General features: G+C 35.9%; 5 protein-coding genes and 1 non-coding gene across 7 annotated transcripts; 2 read left to right on the top strand and 4 right to left on the bottom strand.

The window, feature by feature from the left end:
- Positions 1–510: 510 nt before the first annotated feature.
- Positions 511–3,736, bottom strand: LOC8264562 (protein CHAPERONE-LIKE PROTEIN OF POR1, chloroplastic). The gene is made up of 5 exons (XM_002511962.4): positions 3,477–3,736; positions 3,228–3,325; positions 1,536–1,918; positions 943–1,019; positions 511–826 (listed from the first exon to the last, which is right to left on the bottom strand). The coding sequence occupies exons 1-5, from the start codon at positions 3,536–3,538 to the stop codon at positions 676–678; spliced, it is 771 nt and encodes a 256-aa protein (XP_002512008.2). The 5' UTR covers positions 3,539–3,736; the 3' UTR covers positions 511–675.
- Positions 3,737–4,224: 488 nt separating this feature from the next.
- On the bottom strand, positions 4,225–12,643 carry LOC8264561 (probable acyl-activating enzyme 17, peroxisomal). 2 transcript variants are annotated; one of them, XM_002511961.4, is made up of 14 exons: positions 12,119–12,643; positions 11,891–12,020; positions 11,531–11,787; positions 11,042–11,246; positions 10,451–10,491; positions 9,900–10,025; positions 9,546–9,619; positions 7,793–8,013; positions 6,807–6,901; positions 6,429–6,645; positions 5,920–6,045; positions 5,745–5,843; positions 4,700–4,912; positions 4,225–4,625 (listed from the first exon to the last, which is right to left on the bottom strand). In XM_002511961.4, exons 1-14 carry the CDS (start codon positions 12,370–12,372, stop codon positions 4,515–4,517), a joined length of 2,169 nt encoding a protein of 722 aa, XP_002512007.2. In that variant the 5' UTR covers positions 12,373–12,643; the 3' UTR covers positions 4,225–4,514. The 2 variants fall into 2 exon arrangements, with proteins under 2 accessions (XP_002512007.2, XP_048226758.1); XM_048370801.1 differs by lacking the exon at positions 12,119–12,643 and having other exon boundaries at positions 11,531–11,804.
- Positions 12,644–12,802: 159 nt separating this feature from the next.
- LOC125369052 (putative disease resistance protein RGA3) lies at positions 12,803–14,831 on the top strand. Its single transcript, XM_048370484.1, has 4 exons — positions 12,803–12,823; positions 13,547–13,890; positions 13,950–14,503; positions 14,728–14,831. The coding sequence occupies exons 1-4, from the start codon at positions 12,803–12,805 to the stop codon at positions 14,829–14,831; spliced, it is 1,023 nt and encodes a 340-aa protein (XP_048226441.1).
- Positions 14,832–15,481: 650 nt separating this feature from the next.
- Positions 15,482–18,462, bottom strand: LOC8264559 (calcium sensing receptor, chloroplastic). Its single transcript, XM_002511959.4, has 6 exons — positions 18,107–18,462; positions 17,605–17,850; positions 16,908–17,100; positions 16,565–16,706; positions 15,961–16,092; positions 15,482–15,822 (listed from the first exon to the last, which is right to left on the bottom strand). The coding sequence occupies exons 1-6, from the start codon at positions 18,362–18,364 to the stop codon at positions 15,591–15,593; spliced, it is 1,203 nt and encodes a 400-aa protein (XP_002512005.2). The 5' UTR covers positions 18,365–18,462; the 3' UTR covers positions 15,482–15,590.
- A 962-nt stretch (positions 18,463–19,424) lies between these two features.
- On the bottom strand, positions 19,425–20,202 carry LOC8289172 (18.1 kDa class I heat shock protein). The gene has a single exon (XM_002511958.4). It carries the CDS (start codon positions 20,102–20,104, stop codon positions 19,655–19,657), a length of 450 nt encoding a protein of 149 aa, XP_002512004.1. The 5' UTR covers positions 20,105–20,202; the 3' UTR covers positions 19,425–19,654.
- Positions 20,203–20,296: 94 nt separating this feature from the next.
- On the top strand, positions 20,297–20,370 carry TRNAI-AAU. Its single transcript has one exon. It is a non-coding gene; the product is annotated as a tRNA-Ile (tRNA).
- Positions 20,371–20,846: the final 476 nt, after the last annotated feature.

Here is a 20,846-nt window from a genome sequence, read left to right as displayed (position 1 = left end):
CGATTTATTGTGAATGATCGATGCTGTATTTCTTTCTACCTACAAGTTTATATGTATATAACACAAGATACTTAAGTCAGCCATGGTGGAGAGGGCAAGTACAGATTAGTAATTTGGAGTACCCACTTGAAGAGAATATCACATCTATTGAATAGAGAATTTGAGGACATGGACGATTATTTATGCTACTCTTTTGCCAATGAATTGCTGATAGTTGCTGGATATGGCTAAAATGAGAAATGGTTAATATCTTATGAAAGGCAATTAGGTGTAGCTACAATGTTGGGTAGAGATGAATGTTTCGCAAGATCATTAGATCCAAGATGCAACATTGCAACATTACAAGGACCTAGCTTTTCAGCTTTCCAAAGTGGCAAGCAAGGCAATTTTATCATTTGGGAACAATAACACAAGTACCCTTTGTGCCATGCCTCACCCTCTATTACAAATTTCCTTGGAAAACATTAGCAAGGCAAGGCAGATTAATTCAATCATTAATTTGAAACTAAATTGCTACTTCAAGAAGCACTACCATTATCATGGAATCAATTTAAAAAGGTTATAGCTGACATATCATTTCCGAATTTCATGGCATTGAAAATCTATCAAAGAAAAATATTTTCACCCAATGTGGACATGAATTTAGCTTCAATACAATTCCCCCGTGTTGTGATTTTACTTGAGAAAAGTACATGCCACACACAAGAAAAGGTAAGCTACCAATGAAGTCAGGAGTTCGAGTGTCCAAGTCGGGTGTATTAGAACTGTTGGAATCATGGGCACAAATACTGACCCACACACCCACCCAGCTGCAAGAGCTCCGAGACTGCAATACAGATAAGTGGCATGTAAGTAGCAAAAAGAAAGACAGAAGTGGAGGAAGAAACACAGAAATTGTGTTCAGATAAGTGCAGCTTCCAATATTTTCATACATGGACTTACCCAATAATGAAAGCTCTGCCTAAGCTCTTTGTTTTCTCATTGAGAAAATATATGCAAGCTGCTAAAGATACTGCCACCTGCAAAAGCAACAATGTAGTTTATAGCAATGAATAGAGAAGCAAGACAATTGCTGTATAGTAGTGCAGGTGGTGAAGATAGCAACAATGTGAACACAACATTAATATCTGGACATGTTCGGCGTCACTTCATTCATTATATTTTGCAATGAATTAAAAGTTTGATCATTTGGTAAAATTAAATGCTAAGGCCAGTGATCATTGGTAAAATTTACTCCAAATTTGAGAACCCAACCTTGCAGCAAAGACAACACATGCCTGGCCAGTCATCAGAAATAATATATTCATTATCCAAAAAGTAGTGAAAAATACAGGAATATTATGCATGTTGTGGAGGAATATTAGGCATGCCAAAAAGTGTAGACTTTCAAATTCCAGTTCAGAGATCATAGCAGCTGGAACAGTCGACATCATACTAGAAGGTGCAACATATACACTGTTTGATTATATGTGCATCTCAGTAAGTACAATATTTAATCATTTCAGCCTAACAAAGAAAAAAATCTAGAAGACTACCTGAAAAGCAGGTCCACCTTCAGCAGAATTCATGATACTCCAGCCACCCATGAATGCAAAGAGGAATAATCTTCTGAAAATAACTTCAACTGGAGGAAGTTCCACAAAATTGAGTATGCTCTTAACCCAAGGTGGAGATTCCTCCACTTTCTTCTTTAGCCTGGTTTTCAAATTAATTTTTGTTTTCTTCCTTTCTTTAAAACTGGTCATTAACAACTTCTCAAAAGCAGCCTCTATTGATTCTTCACTTCTCTCATGTCCAGCATATTGCTCTAAGAGAAAATTGCGTGATGACCAAATTTCCTCCTCAGAAGCATAAGGACTGATACCAAGGCGCTTATAAGGATCCCAAACATTCACTCGAGGAAATTTTGAGATATTACCTATAGAAGAAGACACACACGTATCAGAAGTAAGTTCTTCTAAGGTCAAACCAGACAGACCAAAATCAAACCACAGAGATCAAGCTAGCTGCAAGGATTGCTCATTTTAAGCAAGTCCTAAGAGCAACAGCCTCTAAACTACAGAGACCAAAGTCATAACTATCAATTTTATTACATGCTGACCATTCAAAATCTTAATTATCAAAGTCAAACAAGGAAAAAAAAAAAGGAGTTCGCGAAATGGCAATTTGTTGAAAATGAAAATAAAATCTGCCAAACTCATCACATTAAAAAAATTTACAAGCAGGACAAAATTTCTCATATTTACAGATTTTATATGAACCCCACGTGAAGGAAATGACTTAATTTGTAAACCAAACACTTTTAGATCCGGCAAAAACTCCAACACCAAAAATAGAATTCATTTAGAATCTGAAAGTTATGTTACTCAGATATCTCATCTTGAAGCGCATAGCTGACGCTCTAAAATGACCTAAGGGTAGGGATGATGAACACTCCAAAATATGAATAGCCTGCACGCATGCCCAAACCAGGAAATGGTACAGGAGCCCTTGTAACTACGAAAGAAAGGCATGACATCCATAGCTCTGCATGATAATGACTAAGTTTCACAGGTATAAACACTGACAAAGAGAACACAAATAGATGTAATTGCACACATGCCTATACTGCAAAAACCATACAAAATATTCTGTCAAAAGTACTTCTGCTGATAATAAAATGTCTTATTTCCTGATCTTAAACCATAAAATTCCAGGTGTTGCATACTGCATAGGCCCAAAGGTCGACTTGCTCTATTCTGCATGAGATTATGAATCCTTGGCTGCTGTCATCTCTTTTGTTTGAGGTACAGAATAGTAGAAGCTATTAGTAAGACTTTCTTTTTAACATATAATTTCACAAAATAGATGATATTGACTGTAGAACCATACAACTCAGTATCCAAATATAAGGTTGTTTTAAGGACCTCTTGCATATTCTGGATAAATCCTAATTTCTCAAGAAAAATGACCAGCCACTGGCATACTTGTAAATGTCTAACGACTTACACTCCACAAGAAAAATATATAACTTCTGAAAATGCTCAAACTCCATAAGGCGAAAATTGCACATAACCGAAATAATCACGCATTACCCAACATTACAAATCAATCAGCTCCACCTTCTCTGAAAAAAAAAAAAAAAAAACCAATGCCAATGGAACTAAAAACCACTAAAGCGAGGAAATTCTATCACGCCCATGTAATTTTATTTCCGATGCAGCAAAGAAAAAGAAGAAAAGAGTTACCTTCATAGGGTGCATCCACTGCACACTTAACTCTGGTAATATTTCTAGAAATTGGGCCATATAGCATCCTATTTTTTGTATTTTGCCCATATTTAGTACTGCACGAATAAAAACACAAAATTCAGTCATATAAGACACGGTTAAATTCCAACGTAATAATCACACATAGGTAGCTTCAATAAATACTGAAAGAAGAAATTGGGAAAATTAGGAGAGAGAGAGAGAGAGAGAGAGAGAGAGAATATGTACGGTTTGCTGGGGAGGAAAGGAGAGGAAAGAGTAGGGTTAGAGAGAACATAAGAAGTTGCCATCTTTGTAATTCAATTCTTCAATTTGACGAGAATGGAAAAGAAACCCTAAGACTTTGTTTTTGTTTGCAGTTTTAGGCGTGGAACTATCGCAGGTATTTCTTTTTTCTGCACGGCGGTTGCGGTTCAGGCTTTGGGCAGCTGGAGGAGGAAAGCAAGCCTAACCCAACCAAAGCCGAAAGGGAAAGGACCGTTTGGCGAGGATTTTGCATTTGTCTAGCGAGAAACAGTGGGGCCCTCCCTCCACAGCCCTTATTTCTATCTTATTTATTTATTTATGTTATCTTTAAAATTGATTTTAGTAAATATTGAACTAATTAATTATTTTATATGGGTTTGTACATTACTAAATTTAATTAGGAGCACACCATAACTAAACATTCAACTAAATTGAATTGAAATTAAATTAGTGGGTCGTACATCGTTGAAGTCAGAACTGGCGTTCCTTTAATATATTTTATCAGAGTGATTTTTTTTTTTTTAATCTTAAAGCAACAGAAGATGACTGTTTTATTTCAGTAAAATTGATCATATGTAATTCCCACATATTGTTTTGTGTGTTTAGAAATGCATTTAGAAAAGCCTTTTTCGAATTTTAAAAAAGAAAAAAGCTATTTTTTTTTTCTAAATAAACTTGAAATTGTAAAAAAATTTATAAAATTAATATTTTAAAGTTTAAAAGAAAATCCTAAACCTGCAAATGGGCATTGGCATTAGCATATTCATAACACTAATAGTGTCTCTGCTGGAACCCAATTGTACAATTTATTCACAAAGAAAATCCATCCCATCGGGGGTGGATGAGAGGATGCTTGTACAACATGAAACAGAACCTGATTTTCTTCTTTCTATTCTTTCCTTTCCTGGTAGTTCGGATTTTCTGAAAGAGATGTGGAGAATTCAATCCTTGTATGCCCTCGACAATTTGAGTCGAATGCGGATTATGCCTTCACTTTTATTAACTACAAACAAGTATCGTCTATAATTTAGAATTTTGCTCTCGTTGAACAAATCGCTGCCGCAGAATCCTTCTCATGACCTTGTTTGTTGCTGTCCTTGGTAGAGAAGGAAGAGGCACTACACGAGAAACCTGCACATGGAAACCATGTAAATTCCAAAAATTTCCAAGTTCTGAATGGATACAGCAGTGGAGCACGGACATACCCTGAACAAAGGATTTAGCTTCTTCTGCACAACTGAATTGAAAGATTTCTTCAGCTCTTCCAAATCCGGGGTTGAATTATCTGGATGCTTAAATACAACAGCGATTACCAAACGCTCTGGTCCACCTTGAGGAGGTGGCACCCCTATTGCAGCTGTCTCGAGGATGCTGCTATCAGCCGCATTACAAAGGCGTTCAAGCTCAACAGAACTTACCTGCCAAAAGAGTTGCGTGAGTAGAAATGATGGTTTGAGAAAACCCAGATAAATTTTCATCAGGAACACTGTCCTTCCGTACTACATTTAAGGAAACTCCAGATGAACATCAGTTAAAGGAGGAAAAACATAACTGACTGTTGCAAAAGGCCTCTAAATAAGGATTATAAAAATATAGCAAAAGCAATCAATGGCTTTAGTTTCTATTTTCAGTATAGTCGGCCAACCCTAAAAAGAATTAGGAATATTGCTATATTACTGAGTTCCTTTCAGTTTTTATTGAACCATGCCATTCCTGATTCTGACTGTTTTAGAAATTATCTAGTAGCTAATCTCTCCTTCATTGGCTGAGCATTCACATATGACAAACTTGGAAATCTATAGGAATTATCTCAAATACTAATCTCTCCTCCATTGGCTGAGCATTTTCACATATGATACACTTCGAAATCTTAAACCATGTTTAAATAGCTATACCAAGCCCCTTAAGGTGGGGCACACCAAGAGTAGGGGGTGGAACTCGAGTCTTTATTTCAATATTCAAACAGAATGATTATACAGGACAACAGATGAAGTATTGATTGTTGGAGCAAAACTTTCCAATAGAACTTGGTTAGCAAAAAACAGAGCTTGTGAATGAAAGAAACAAAGAAGAAAAGGTCAATGAGATGAATAAATAAAAAAAGGTTCATTGATGAGACCACTCTAAAGGTTTTTGGTAGGGGAGAGAAGGGGCATTTCCATCTTCCTACATGTGACAGGAGATTACCCCAATTTATGTGACACTTCATCTCTATATAAAAGTTGGTAGTAGTCCAGGCAAACTGCATACCTTGATACCCCCAAGATTCATTGTATCATCTGCACGACCATGTGCATGATAGTATCCTCTAGAAGTACGCTCAAAGACATCCCCATGCCTTCGAAGAATCTGCATAGGTGAAGTTAACGTCTGAGACATCAATTGACAATGAACTGCCAGTATGATGCAATGGTAACGCATTTACCTTTCCATTCCACACTGGCATTCCTTTATAGTACACTTTATAGTGGTCACCATTTAGCAGTGAACTTGAAGCTCCAAACATGAGTGAACCAAGAGCCAGTTCACCCATCCCCGGTACATTATGTGGCTATATTCAGAAGACGAAAAATAAATAAATAAATAAACAAATAATGATCTGGAAGATTAGTTCATTACAGTAAGATATTCTGATTCATAACATCATAAGAAATTTTTTCATGTTGTAAAGCAGTACAATTACCAAAAATTTAATGAATGACAAAAAATAGTGTTAATTTTTTAAAGAAAAAAGTACAAAGTATAAAAGCAAAGAATTATTTTCCTAATTAAGATAGAAAGGCAGAGATTTGCAGTAACAATTGGCATTGAAAACTTTCTAAAGGATCATAACACAACAGGTACGGGTCTGAAAGAATGCAGAATAACTTATCAGCTGAAAGACTACATGAGCTATTCATGTGTATAAGCTATATCGGTCCAAATGGTGCTTACAATTGGATAGCCATCATTGCCAAGAATAAACAAGCTGCAACCCATTGTTGGTGTGCTAAAAGCAGCCAATGATTGAGGCTGTAATAAAGACCCCGTAATGAATGCACCTCCAATCTCTGTGCCACCACAATATTCAATAATGGGCTTGTAGTGAGCTCTCCCCATCAACCATAAGTATTCATCTACATTCGATGCTTCACCAGTGGAGCCAAAGCAACTACCGGATTTAACAATGTACATCTTGAATCAATATCGACAACAAAATCCACTATACACATAACCTTCAATGTAACATCATATCATACATAGACACTTACACACCAGTGATACTTCATAAATATGAAGAATATAAACGACAAATGTACATCTAAATCTTACCGAATAGCAGACCAATCATAGCCAGCAGTGCAATTCGTACTTTTCCATGTCCGTACAATACTTGGTATAACACCCAATATTGTTACTTTAGCATCCTGATCAATTTAATGAGGATTCAAAAGATTCTAATATGCCCGAGATATATATTAAAGAACATCAAATGATACTTTAGCATCTTGAAGTGAAACACTCTCTCCTAATGTCCCATCATAAACATGCATAACATTTTTAAGAGATCATCTCACCATCTCACCACTTTCAGTACGTGTCCATTCCATGGTCATTAGGTTTAATGAAACTAATTAAAGCACTATTACATTTTATCTCGATACAGTTACATCTTAGAAAAAAGATGCTAACATCAAATACCTAGTCTATTGATACTAAGCATGGATGATATGCAGAGCGTCCAGAAGAAGCCAATCTAGTTTAACAGGTGCTATTCAAAGCATGATTCCAGTAGAAGACACAATGAAAAAACAGAAGATGAGTGGACGGCAACAACTTTCAATTTACAAATATAATTAGTATTTGACTGTCTCCCACCAAAATTGCCCCTATTCCCAGCAATACACACACCCCCAATGTAATGGAAGACAAAAGTTCATTAAATTGATGAAGAAAAGTGCACATAGAGTTGACTGCAGAGGAGATCAGAGAGAGAAATTAATACTCAAATAATGAACAATAGAAATAGAAGAAAAGAAATATATTCTGGCCAAAGGTACTTTGCATTGTAAAAGCTAAAAATCGAATCAAAACAGATTAGCATGAATTGACAGGAAAAATATTTCACTCAAAAATCACAAAGCTGAAAGATACTCGAGATATTTTTGCACAGAAATGCTCAAAAAGATTGAAAAAAAATTCAAAACATTTGAATCTAGTTCTTGTGAATTCACCAAAATGTAAGATTATGGTTCCATGGGGATAAGGTAAAAAGTCATACAACAGTGAGAACTATGGAAAAGAAGTGGAATGTTTACCTGTACAAACTTGGCAAAGCCAGAACCAATGGGGGATCCGTTATATAAAGCAATGCAAGCCCCATTTAATAATGAAGCATACACCAACCAAGGTCCCATCATCCACCCGAGGTTAGTGGGCCAAGCAACAATATCACCTTTGCGGATATCCATGTGGCACCATGCATCTGCCGCAGCTTTGAGAGGAGTTGCATTGATCCACGGAATTGCCTTTGGCTCCCCTACACCAGAAATAATCCCTGTTACCAGAGAATAGGCAGCCTTTGCCCAGTTCTAGTGACTATTGATTTGGCAAATTCTGCAATTGGATTAGTAACTTTTCTACATTGTTGTTGATTACGTTCTGTTGCTTTCCTATTTAACTAAAGAAGAAGCAATTAATATTTATTTCTAAGTTTGTCCAAAGAAACATGACCAAACACATTTAATAGTTTCTATAGTTGAGATAGAAAAAGAACGCCCGAGTTGTATGGATGATCTGATGCATGTTAACAAGGTATTATGCATTTCATAAGAAAGGGATTTATACAAACTGGTTAAAACTAGAACATTAAAATGCTTAAGCAATGCAAGACTCCTGTGTTGATCTTCTCTACCAATTCCCAGCTCATTTTTGTAGCTATCAGTTCCAAATTTCATAGCTGATTCTGAATCATCAGGATAAAACGCTATCTCAATCAGCATCCCAAAGATCTTCCATCCAGAACTAAACAGCCTTCAATCCAAAGTTCAGAACCAGTCCCCGCCTTTTTCTCCCACTGCTGCCAGAAATCTGCATAAAGTCCATTGAACAGCAGCCATACTTCCTCTAATATTCCTCTCAGCACTTTATTATACCAGTTATTTTCATATGCAGTGAGACGGGGCTTCCTAGCTTAGAGGTAATTCTTTTAGAGCACTCCCAACGTAGATACATGTTCATCTGACTACCTATACAATACATCAAAAGTAACTGTACTACAACAAGTTAAACCATCTGATCTACAAGTACTCTGTTCCGAGTTACGCTACTTGATATCTATTTCCATAGCCCTTATAGCAGCCAATACTATGTTTCAAAGTTAATTTCTATTGCTTTCCAATGTTTGATTCAGTATCATTTAAGTTTCGCAAGATGAGAATTATATTCTGGAACTCCATAACCCAAATGCCAAGGACGATAATTTTGCTACACACATCAAACGCAGACCAGTGAAGGACATGGATTAAAAAATGATGCAACCCAAGTAGTGCTAACCTATTGAACAAAGAAAAGAAAAACTAGTAATAACCTTGCAGTGTCCTGCTTGCTACCAAAAGAAAGCTAATCTAAATGGTAAAGTCAGTATGTGTGCCAAATTAGAACCACTGTGATATAATGGAAGAAGAGAATATATTGAAAGTAATTCCAATTTAGGTTCTATTCCCACATTGTATAGTTTAAAAAGTAAAAAAGAGTTTGAGCAAGAATTCTTCACTTGCTTGTTGCTATCATCATCTTGCAAACAACAAAGAAAAACCAGAACAACCTTATACTTCTTTTTGAGAATTTAAGATTAGAAATGTATTTGAGGCGAAATGGTGTAAGGGTGAACATATTGGGAATCAAAAAAAGCTTTTGATGAAATTTTAAGAATTTGTTTCACTTTTTTCCCAATCAGCTTGTTATCAACAATAATGATCTAATTCACGACTGCTGATTTTGTATGATTAAAAGTTAAACAAAAGAGTCAAGAGAGCTTGATAAGCCTAAGAAATCCAACTTGTGAGTTACCTGTAGTTCCAGATGAGAAGAGGATGTTTGTATATGCTTCTACTGGTTGATCTACAGCAGCAAATTCATTTCCCCTGCAGGTTGATGATAAACATGTGATCTGTTTATGTGTCCAAGACTTAAAAAGTTTTAGACTGTTAGCCATGAATATAATGCATCTACACATTCAATGCCTTTCTTGATCTTAGTTCCTTGAGTGAATAATTATCACACGTCCTTCCAAAATTGTCAGGGCAAGAATTAACCCATATATCATTCTTAATGTTTTTAGGAAACGAAATGGAAAAGAACGTACAAGTATAGACATGGATTGGCCCTGCAACATCAATCAAACATTGAGACAAGAAAGAATACCTTAAATTATTAACTCTTTCTAAGAAATCCCGCCAGGAAATATCTCCATCGCGCAATTTCATGCTGAAATTAGAACCTTTTGTAGGAATAACTATTGCCATAGGAGATTGAGCATCCACAACTCTACTGCAGAATTGAAGTTGTATTACTGTGAGATAAAATGTCACTCAGATACAGACACAAAATTAGAGCGACTGAAATGTTAACTATATAGATATACTGAGATAGATGCACACAGAGACTCTAAATTTAACTCTGGCTAATGCTATGTTTGGTTGAAATCTATTGAAGAATTTATTTCATTTGAGAAGAAGATACAAAAAAGAAAGTAAAATAAACATAACAAAGTTGAAAGAGATATTTTAGTGTTAAACTGACTTAATACTGTAGAATTCATTTGAAAATTATATCTATTTTGTTAGAATTTAATTTAGCTATAACCACCTTCATAAAAATTTGATTATATAGAATTCTAAATGACATGAACTTTAGATTTATAAATGAGTTCCATAAACTTTATGGATTTCAACCAAAGATAATTAGAACTTCACCTGTATAAGGGAATACTTTTCTCACCACGAATTATAAGATCCTGAGAAAATAAGTGTAGAGAATAAGATGATCATACAAGAAGCATATGATTAACTGGGACAATGGTATCGACGAAATTAAAGGCGGCATTGAAACACGTAATAGGGGAGCAGATCTTCTCGCGGTTGGTTCACATAAGTGTTAGTGCCATATAACAATATATCAGCTGCTATCATCTTAAAATAGATGACCTGGTCCTAAACTTTGTCTAGTACTAGGGTAGCTCTACTAGGTACTAGTACAAGAGAGGGAAAGCAAATGTTTTTGGCCAGATACAAATAGTAAGGAGACAACAGAATACAACATTAATGAAGTCCCACATAACGGATGATCACAACCAAGAAAGTAATACCCATCCTGTTCTTCTTTGTCATATTTATGGACAAAGCCACATTCTCAACCTTGGTTCAGAACTTCAGATATATGCCACCATTGACCACTTAGTGATAGCTCCTATTGCAGTTCATTCAAACATGGGAGAGACAATATACTATTTATCCGTGAGAAGATGAAAACATAAATCAAATAAAAATAAAAAAAGAAATAAAAACCTGAGTGAAAATAGCTTTAGCTTGTGAAATTTTAAGCCTTGTTGATATCTCAACTGGAGCAAAGCTATCAGCAATAGATACAACAACATAACCTGCCAGAACAATGGCCAGGTAGATAATCACAGACTTGACATTCATTGGCATATTAATCGCAATTGCAGCTCCTCGGTCCAAACCCAGTGCATTCAGTGCATATGCAACTGACCTACAAGTTGTAGTGCAAAGAGATCTCAATTTAGACTTGGGATAATTTCATCTGTAATCGGTAGTCCCTAAACTTAAGCATATTTCTCATCAATGTCCCTGAACTTCAATTTGCCCCTTGGAAGTCCTTGAACTTTGTTTTCTATACTTTAAACTTATTGTCTAATTTCGCTCAAAATTTCATCGAAGCTCTGATATAAGATGATTAACCAAATTGGCAATTAATTTAGCACCTATGTCCATCTTTATTATTTTTAAACAAAGTCTACAGAATAATGAGCATACCAAACCTCAGTGCGCAATTCCTCAAGCGTCATGCAGCTTACGGGTAGATGATCACTTCCTTCATCGCGCCATGTAATAGCTACATCATTAGAACTTGATTCAGAATTCAAGCTCAGACAATTCTTTGCAGGATTCAGATGTGCCCCAGGAAGCCATTGTCCACCTGGATTCGACAAGGGGCTGTCCTCACGTAAAATACATTGAGGAGGTACAGAGAATGAAACACTCATTTCATCCAGCACAGTTTTCCAATAAACCTAATAAAAAGTAGAAACTGAATGATAAATGATGCAATGATTGACTGAAAATATCAACGAGAAATTAAACAAGCCATAATGATAGAAGAAGCCATAATAATACCTCAGGATTGGAAACAGAGAACTCCTGAAAAGCAGAGAAACTGGAAATAGGATCCAAATAGTTAGAACCTAAGAATTCATATCCACGCTTCTCTAAGAGCTTCCCTACATTTGTGAATCCTGCAGTTTTCCTATAGACAAAATTCAAACAAAAAATTCACAACTAACGATTCAAAAGAAAATAAAAAAAAACTATAAAAATAAATAAGAATGGAGAAGGATGTCATACGGATCGGGTAACCAAGCAGGCGGGTCAGGACCGAAGTCCTTATAGCATCCATAATACATGATTTGATGAAAAGAGAAAGGAAGGTCGGGGTTAAGGAGGCGTTTGGAGATACGGCTCCATGTTTGAGGAGTGGCAGCGCCGTAATGAGTTATGATGTCGGAAATTTCTTTGAAAAGCTTCTCTGCTGCTGGTGAAGCTATGCCAAGCGCTTGGATATCGGATACAGAGATGGCGTCTAGGGATTTGTAAGCCATATCTTGTATTTTTCTTGGGTTAGGCCGATTTAGAGAGAGAGAAAGAGGATATTTATGTGTTAGGTAGTTTATAGATTAAAGAAAGAGATGGTGAGAAGAAGAAGAAGAAGAAGAAGAAGAATGGTGAGTTGGGTGAATAAGTACAAGTTGTTCCGGCTACTTCTTACTTACTTACTACAGTATTCATTCACTTGTACAACCGGACAATCTGATCTGAACGAATGATGCTTCGCTTTTTCTTATTAAAAAAAAAAAACACAAAAAGAAAAGAAAAAAGAAAAGGAACTGAATGCACGGTGATAGGTTCATCATAAGGAGTTGTTTGTACTTGCTACATGATTGAGTTGCGTCTCTATCTACGTCATCCAAATTTCACCACTTAAATTATCAACTTTTTACATAATTACACGTGGCATATACTATAATTACAATGTGGCTGGCAGCTTTAATTGTATGTTTTATTTTATATTATATAAATACTATATTCTACTTTATCCTTATTCAATCAGCTTTTTTTCCATCCATTTATAAAAGTCAATTTCACAAGTTAAAACTATTACTAAGCTTATAAATAATTAATATAAAATTAAATATTTCATAATAATCTCGTCAGCCCAGATATATAATTTTAAATAATAAAATATGTATTAATTTTTTAATATTAAATTATATTATATATATATATATTATTTTTATATTTATTATGATATATATAATTAGTAAGAAAAAATTACTATTTTATAAGTTTTTAGATCTTGTAATTTATAAAATAAATTGAATAAAGAATTTATAATTATTTAATTTTAAATCAAATATCTAACTAATTACTATATATTAATATCTAATAATAATAGCAATAAATTCTAGTTATAGATCAAAATTAATATAATAATTATTTTAATAAGCATTATTCGGATGTGTATTTTTCTATAATAATAATTTTCTAATATTTCAGAAATCTATTTTTTTATTTTATAATTTTATATTAAAACTTTCTCCCTTATAATTTTTGTGAAACAACATTAACTAAATTTAGTTGTATATTAATTTTTTCTTGATCATATACCATTTTATCTATTATAGTTTATTTATTATACTGAAATGGAGAGGCATTGGGAAAACAACTACGGCGAAATTAGTTTACAATGACCATGAGGTGCAAAGCCATTTTCAGAAGAGAATATGGGTGTGCGTCTCTGATCCCTTTGATGAGATAAGAGTTGCAAAGGCAATCCTTGAATCTCTTAAGGGGTCTGCTCCAGATGTAGTTGAACTGCAGAATATACTGGAACAGATTGAACGATACATTAAGGGGAAAAGGTTCTTACTTGTTCTGGATGATTTGTGGTCGGAAGAATCTCAAAAGTGGGAGCAACTGAAATATACTCTCCTATGTGGGTCGCCAGGAAGTAGAATTTTGGCAACCACACGTAAGAAGAATGTTGCGAAGATCATAGGATGCTCCGAGTCTGATATGTTCTCACTAGGACAATTGTCCGAGGAAGAATGTTGGTCATTGTTAGTCAGATTGTGTTTGCTGAATGTACTAGTGAAGAGTAATTAGAAGGAATTTGTAGGGAAATTGTAGCCAAGTGCAAAGGTCTGCATCTTGCTGCAAAGACTATAGGATCTCTATGCTCTGGCAAATCTAGAGGAGAGTTGCAGAGTATCTTAGAGAGTGAGGTGTGGGAACTAGAAGAAGCTGAAGTAGATCTGTTTCCCCATCTATGGCTGAGCTATTATGATTTGCCTTCGGCATTGAGACAGTGTTTCTCTTACTGTACCGCCTTTCCAAAAGACTATAGATTGGAAATGATTCAATCATGGATGGCTCAAGGTTATCTTAGGGAAAAAAGGACAGAAGACATGGAGAAAATTGGGGAGAAGTATTTCCAAGAGTTAGCCATGCATGGTAGCATTGTAGCTTGTCATATGCATGATATAGTCCATGATTTTGCCCAATTTATTATAAAGAATGAATGTTTTGTATTGGAGGCTAATGATTCTGAAGACGCAAGCATAAATCCTTTTCCTAAAGGAGCGCGCCACTCGAGAATAGTGCTGGGAGATGTTCCTCCACTCTCTTTGAATGGTTTAAAGAGATTGCACAGCCTTGAGGTTCAATGCAGTGGTATGACAACCATCACTGGAATCTAACTCATTTGTTCAGCGAACTAATTTCTTTGACATCATTAGACCTGAGCCACTGTAATATTAATGAAATCCCAGCCACAATAAGTAAATTAAACCTGGGAAGAGTGGGATGATGGAACGAGGAGAGATGAAGAAACTGCCAGAACTACAGTAATGCCATCTCTTCGCTCTGTATATGTTAATAAATGCTCAAGCTTGCAGGCACTACCGTACCACCTTCTCCAAAAAGTAAAGCGAAGGGCACTGAATTTGACAATAAAGCGCTGCAAATTTCTGACATCACGATAGCAACAAGATATCTCTGAACTCCCTAATATCAATTTATGGTGAACGCATTGTTGAGGTCATGACTCCAGTTTTCAAGGACATGTCTTGTAAAAGAGTTGCTGTTAGGTGCTAAGTTTCTATATATAAAGAAGTGTAACTGAAGATCAATATTAGGACTTCCTTAATTTACACAAACTCTCATTGCAAAGTTAACAATTTGAGTTCTTGCATTTGTCCAAATTTTTATTTACAAGAACTTAATCTGATTTTACAACTTTTGCATAATTAACCATTTTGTTTATATTAATGCTTTAAAAGCCCTTAGTTCTTTTTCTTTTTTTTTGGGTTCGTTCCTCTGATTTTATTTATTGCATCTACTCCTCAATCTCATGAACTCAATGTCATGCCTTTTACTGTATGACTACATTAACAAGGTTCAAGGTTGTGAATGGATTTTTTTAGAGTTTAATGGATTTCTTCTCCTTTTTTATCTCATTTCTCTTTTTGAATTTGCAAGTATTCATATATGGTTTAACCAAAATAGCTTGAGCCTTGCCTTATGCATCTCATGCAAATGTAATGGAGTTAAAGACTTGTCAGGCAAATGCTTAAGCTTCCCTTATGATTCTTCATTTTCGTTTTCTGATTGAAACAAACAAGAAATTCAACAAAACCAACAGAAGAAGTATAAGGGAAGGGAAATTAATTTATTGGCATTGGTAAAAGAATTACAAGAAATACACTTGTAGAGGACTACTCTAAACAAAGAGTGCAGAGTCAAAACATTTCCAAAAGTTTTAGTCTGAGCCAGGAAGCAACTTTGTGCCGGTTGTTCCGAAACGCCTAGCTGCTGCAGGAATTATTCGGGATGGTGAGATAACCTCAACAAAAGATAGATTATATGAATCTGTTCCTAGGCGACTCTGTGACCATCCTCTGCTTCCAGAAAATCCATCTGCTACTATCCAGCAATTCTTGAAGCCAAAACTTGTTAGTGCTCTGGCAACTATTTTTGCAGCATCCGAGTACCTGAATTATGTTAAGGATTTCATGTAAATACAAGCTAAAACAACAGAGAAAGAAGTCAACTCTACATGTGCGCACGCACACACAACATATATACACACACATCAGTATGTAGGAGAGAGGCACGGAAGAAGAACTCACGAGTCCATGATAACAATGTTAGAGCCTTTGTTTATTTTCTTGAGATAAGAAATCTTCAAAGCTGTTATTTCAGCTTCTACTTTCTTCGCATTTCTGACCAGGCCTCTCAATTTTTTTGGTAGTTCCGCCATACTGAAACATTAGAGGTAATTAAATTAGAAAACAAAAAGCTAATTTGACCAGTAACATTAATTACACATAAGCTGAGAATTTTGGGGAGCAGAGTACTTTGAACCTTTTCATCCATGGCTTAGTCTCACGAGTATTTCTATGACATTTGTTAATTGCTCTTTTCCAGTTAGGCAACATATATAGAAACCAAACAAAAATAGTCTTGCATCTTTTTCACAATATTTTACTATTTAAGATGATCCTTGATTTTCTAGGAAAAGAAAGGGTAGCAAAAGTGATATGCTACATCGGGTACCACTTGATCAGCCTAGGAATATGAGACTTAAGATTGCAGAAAATCATTTATTTATACCTGTGGTTAGCAGCATTCATAATGCAAAATAGTCTTGTTCTCTTCCAAAGCTTATATTCTTGACCATTAAATTTCTTAAAGATGAATGAATGAAAGCATTAAAGCAATAAATTTACTCACGGAATAGCAATCAGCTTGTTCTTAGCACTGGAGGGAACGCGGGGGATACCAGTCTTGTCCTTGTCCTTTTCTGAGCGTATGTCAATCATAATATAATTTGTGGTAGATATAAGATCCAGGGTTTGAGCAGGGGTGAGTTCACCTGAAGGATCACAGGAATAACATAGATTAGCTCCATTTTGCAGCAGAAAAGGTCCCACAATAATATTTAATCACCAAGTTAGTTTATTACACAAAAGGGTTACCTCAGTAACTACAAATAATTACATTCTACTCTATTTTACTTCCTCCGTATATATAGGGGGAATCTACACACATACATGAAGAGAGACACCAAATTCACCTTTGTAGCCACGGAAGCTAAAGGATATGACGGACCATACAGGAGGCAAGAGGAGGTATCCAAGAAAAACTGCTCCAGCAGTTCCTACAAGCACGACAGGTTCTGCTGACAAAATTGTTTCAACAGTTGAAGAAGCTACAGGTTTCACGCCTTCAATAACCTTTGTGGTCTGTTGCACAGCATCAGTTGCGGTCTGCATTTATAGGAGTCATGCATAATATGAATGTAAGTAGAAATACTTAACAAAGTTACCATCATTAGTTATGGAAACTGAATTGCCTTGTTTGAATCAAATGTTGAAGACAAAAAACTGAAACAGTTAAAATGCTCCCCAAAGCAAAACTAACAGTCATATGCAAACAGAATCAGCTTACCAGTATCCTAATACTTGATTGTCTTTGGTTGAGCTCAAAACAATAACTTGTCAAAGCCATTAATGGCAAATAGACCATGAATGCTACAGTTTTTAGTATGGGAACTTCATGACAGCCGTTATAGCCATTGGATAGACCCAACTCAAATAACAGTTCACAAACCAATTATTTTAAGACCGAAGTGATGTTCCAGTACTGGCGATAACAATATTAGGCAGGGCAGTAATATGGTTTTCAATTTCCATACATGCTGGACTGCTAGTAAACTCCAATTCTAAAAAGCAATATAAGGAAATTTAAAGTGCGAAACTGAAAGTTCAAACCTTAGACGCAGTAACAACTGAATCTGTGTCAATGCCAGTACTTTGAATTGCTTCTTGTGCTTTCTTTGTGGCCTCTGAAATTGCAGGAGAAGCAATCTTCAATGCTTCATCTCCAGCTTGCTTTACAATTGGCAATGCCGCATCAATTCCAGGCTTCAAAGCGTCACTAACAATTCCAAAAACACGTTGAGCAGTGTCCAAGATACCTGAACCAACTTCCTGAACTTGATCAATTGTCTTCTCCACCTATCAAATTCTCAATGAACAAGCAATTTCAAGAAAAGGGTATTAGTAAAAACTAAAAAAAGAAAAAAAGCAAAATTTACCACTATCTGAAAAAGATTACATTTCATTCTAGAATGCCAATTCATCAAGAAATCCTGACTTTTAGTAAAAACAATTTCTTTAACTAGCTTTGCAACTTGAAAAGTTAGTTAAAACGTAACCTCTCAAAAAGTATTATAGGAAAGAAGAAAATGAAAGAATGAGTGCAGCTTCTTACTTCAGTGAGAGAGGAGACAATCTGATCTTTGGGAAGGGCTTTCGCTTCAAAGGGAGGAGTGAAAACAGCCAAAAGAGAGATGGTAGTTGATGTTGGTAAAGAAACAGAGATGGGTCTCAACTGAGGTTTAAAGAAAGAAGGTTTGGATGGTGAATTAGATGTTGAAGGAGAAGATGGAAGAGAGAGTTTTGCAGTGGCAGAAGAAGAAGAAGAAGCAGTAGACGATCTTAAGGCCATCTTCTCAGCAGCCAGTGCCATATTTGGCGAGAGAGGAAAAGAGAGTGGAAGGCAGAGAGTGTGTGTGATTCAGGCAAATTATTATTTTTTTGTTGGCAGTTGAATGTCTGGTCGATTGGTTCATGGAGGATTTGTGTGATTAGAAATTGATGGCTCAAAATTGATAAAATTTTTAGCCAATAAAAAGAAAACTTATTGGCCCACCATCATATCCTACGTGCCATATTGAAGAATTCACTACAGCCACCCACACTACTCTCAACAATCGACCAATAGCTGTTGGCAATGGCATCCTTTATAGCTTGTGGGTTTTACCTGGCTCAGGCCTCAGTGGAGGCAGTTGGGCCCTTAAATTTACTGGTCTATGCTTAGAGCGCTTTGAAGGCTAGGAAACAGTTTTATCTCTGATGACTAGTCTCCTAAACCTCTTATGACTATTTCCAGGGTTGAAAAAATTTTAAGCGATCATTGTGTTACCGAGATGGACTAGCAGGGAAGGGTTTAAACCTGAATTCTGAGAATAGGGGTCAAGTGCAGGATTCTAAGTGGCCTCCTCCAGGGCCTGGCATTATCAAGCTTAATTCTGATGCAGCAAAAGGCAGCTGGAATTGTTGTGATTGCCCGAAATCATGAAGGAATCTTGGTGGAAGGTTGCTCCAGATTTCTGTTCCAGCTTCTTCTCCTCTGGGAAGCAGAAGCTTTTGCCCTTTTGGACGCTACAGTGTTTTCGGATGTACTTTTGAGCTGATTGTGTTTTATTTTATAACTCTGTTAGGGATAGCGCATGCAAAATTTGGGAGATTAAACATTTCAGCAGGTCTCTTAATCGTGTGGGGATTGAGTTGCTTCTGCAACTATGATGGGTTCCTTCCAAGTTGCTCAACTGCCACCAATTTTAGCCATCTTGTCGCTCTTCTTGGAGCTGGTTTCTAAATTAACCATTTTTATTGCTTAAGAAAAAAAAGAATCGCTTACACTAATTGTTGCTTATTGAGTATTATCTCGAACCTTCAAACTCGAACAGGTTTTGTTTATAAAATACTCATAATTTCCATTATTAGGAAGGAAAGGATTTCACTCGTCCAGAAAAAGAGTTTTATATATCACAAGAAAGTAAATGCTAAAGAACAGAAAAAGGAAAAAAAAAAAAAACCATTACATCATATCACATTCCTCATCTCTCTCACACACACTCACAATTCACACACAGAGAGACACACCAGTAGAGAGTCACAAATACAAGTTCATCTACCCACAAAAGGCTTGACATCTTCCTAGCTCCTTGAAAAGCTAAGATACACAAGCAAAATTTTAGCCAGAACCAGAAATTTCAATGGACCTGACATTAGGGTTCCTAATACCTTCTTTAGGAATAGTGACAGTGAGCACTCCATTGAGCATACAAGCCTTGACCTCGTCCCTTTTGGCATTCTCAGGCAACTTAAACTTACTCATGAACTTTCCATTCTCAGTACTTATTTCAAGCATGTTCTCATCATCAATGTGAACCAACACATCCTCCTCACTATTAAACACTGCTCTGAACACATGGGCTCTTCGGGTTTCCTTCCAATTTACATGAGTCTCAATCCCTCCACCAAAGGAAGGGAAATTATGATCATAAGTAGTGGAAATCATGGAAGGGAAAATAGGAAAGTTTTGGAATAGATCATCCCAATAGAGTTCTGGATCCCACAAGTCCAAAGAGGAGTTGCTGCTACCTCTTTGGTTATTACTTACTGGAACGATTATATTTTGCATCTTCTGATTCTGGGTTAAGGAAGAAGAAAAAGAAAGTGAAGCGCACCAAGAAAGATGAGTATGTGATTGTAGTGTAAGCAAAGTAATGCGAGAGGGCATCAGAAATAACATGACCTTTTTCTTGATGGTTCTGGAATGTTTCTACTAAACTGCAGTCCTAAATATAACGGAAGAGTCTAGTTAACATCACTTGGCCTATTAGCTCAGTTGGTTAGAGCGTCGTGCTAATAACGCGAAGGTCGCAGGTTCGAGACCTGCATGGGCCATTTCTTTTTATTGTGTTTGGTCTGAAGTGAAACTGCATCTTCTTTTTATTGTGTTTGGTGTGAAGTGAAACTGATCCAAAGTCAGCCATGGTACATCTCAGGACCCATCAGGCTGCCTAAATAATGTCAGCCCAGAAATTCATGTATAAGCCCAAGCCTACCAATATTTTTTTGCTGTTAATTAATTAATTGCTTGGATCAAATTACAAAAAGCCCCTGACTTTTGGCACAATCCATTTTTATATCCATATATGTTTTGAGGATTGCAGGAAATCACCATTCACTTTTTACTTTTAAAAATTTGCAATATTCCTATCAAAATAACAACTATTCTATGTATGCCCTTTTCTTTTTTGTAACTTTCTATGCAATCAATTTGCCTTTTGTTTTTCCAAGTTATCTTTGCAATCCTCATTAATTAGAGATCAAAAATGACCCATCAAATCAAAAGTGCATGTATTAATCCAACAAGAAAG

This window comes from Ricinus communis, chromosome 1 (assembly GCF_019578655.1).
Source record: "Ricinus communis isolate WT05 ecotype wild-type chromosome 1, ASM1957865v1, whole genome shotgun sequence".
Lineage (NCBI taxonomy): Eukaryota > Viridiplantae > Streptophyta > Magnoliopsida > Malpighiales > Euphorbiaceae > Ricinus > Ricinus communis.
The sequence above is the reverse complement of the archived record's forward strand: the minus strand, read 5'-3'. Positions and strand labels throughout refer to the sequence as shown.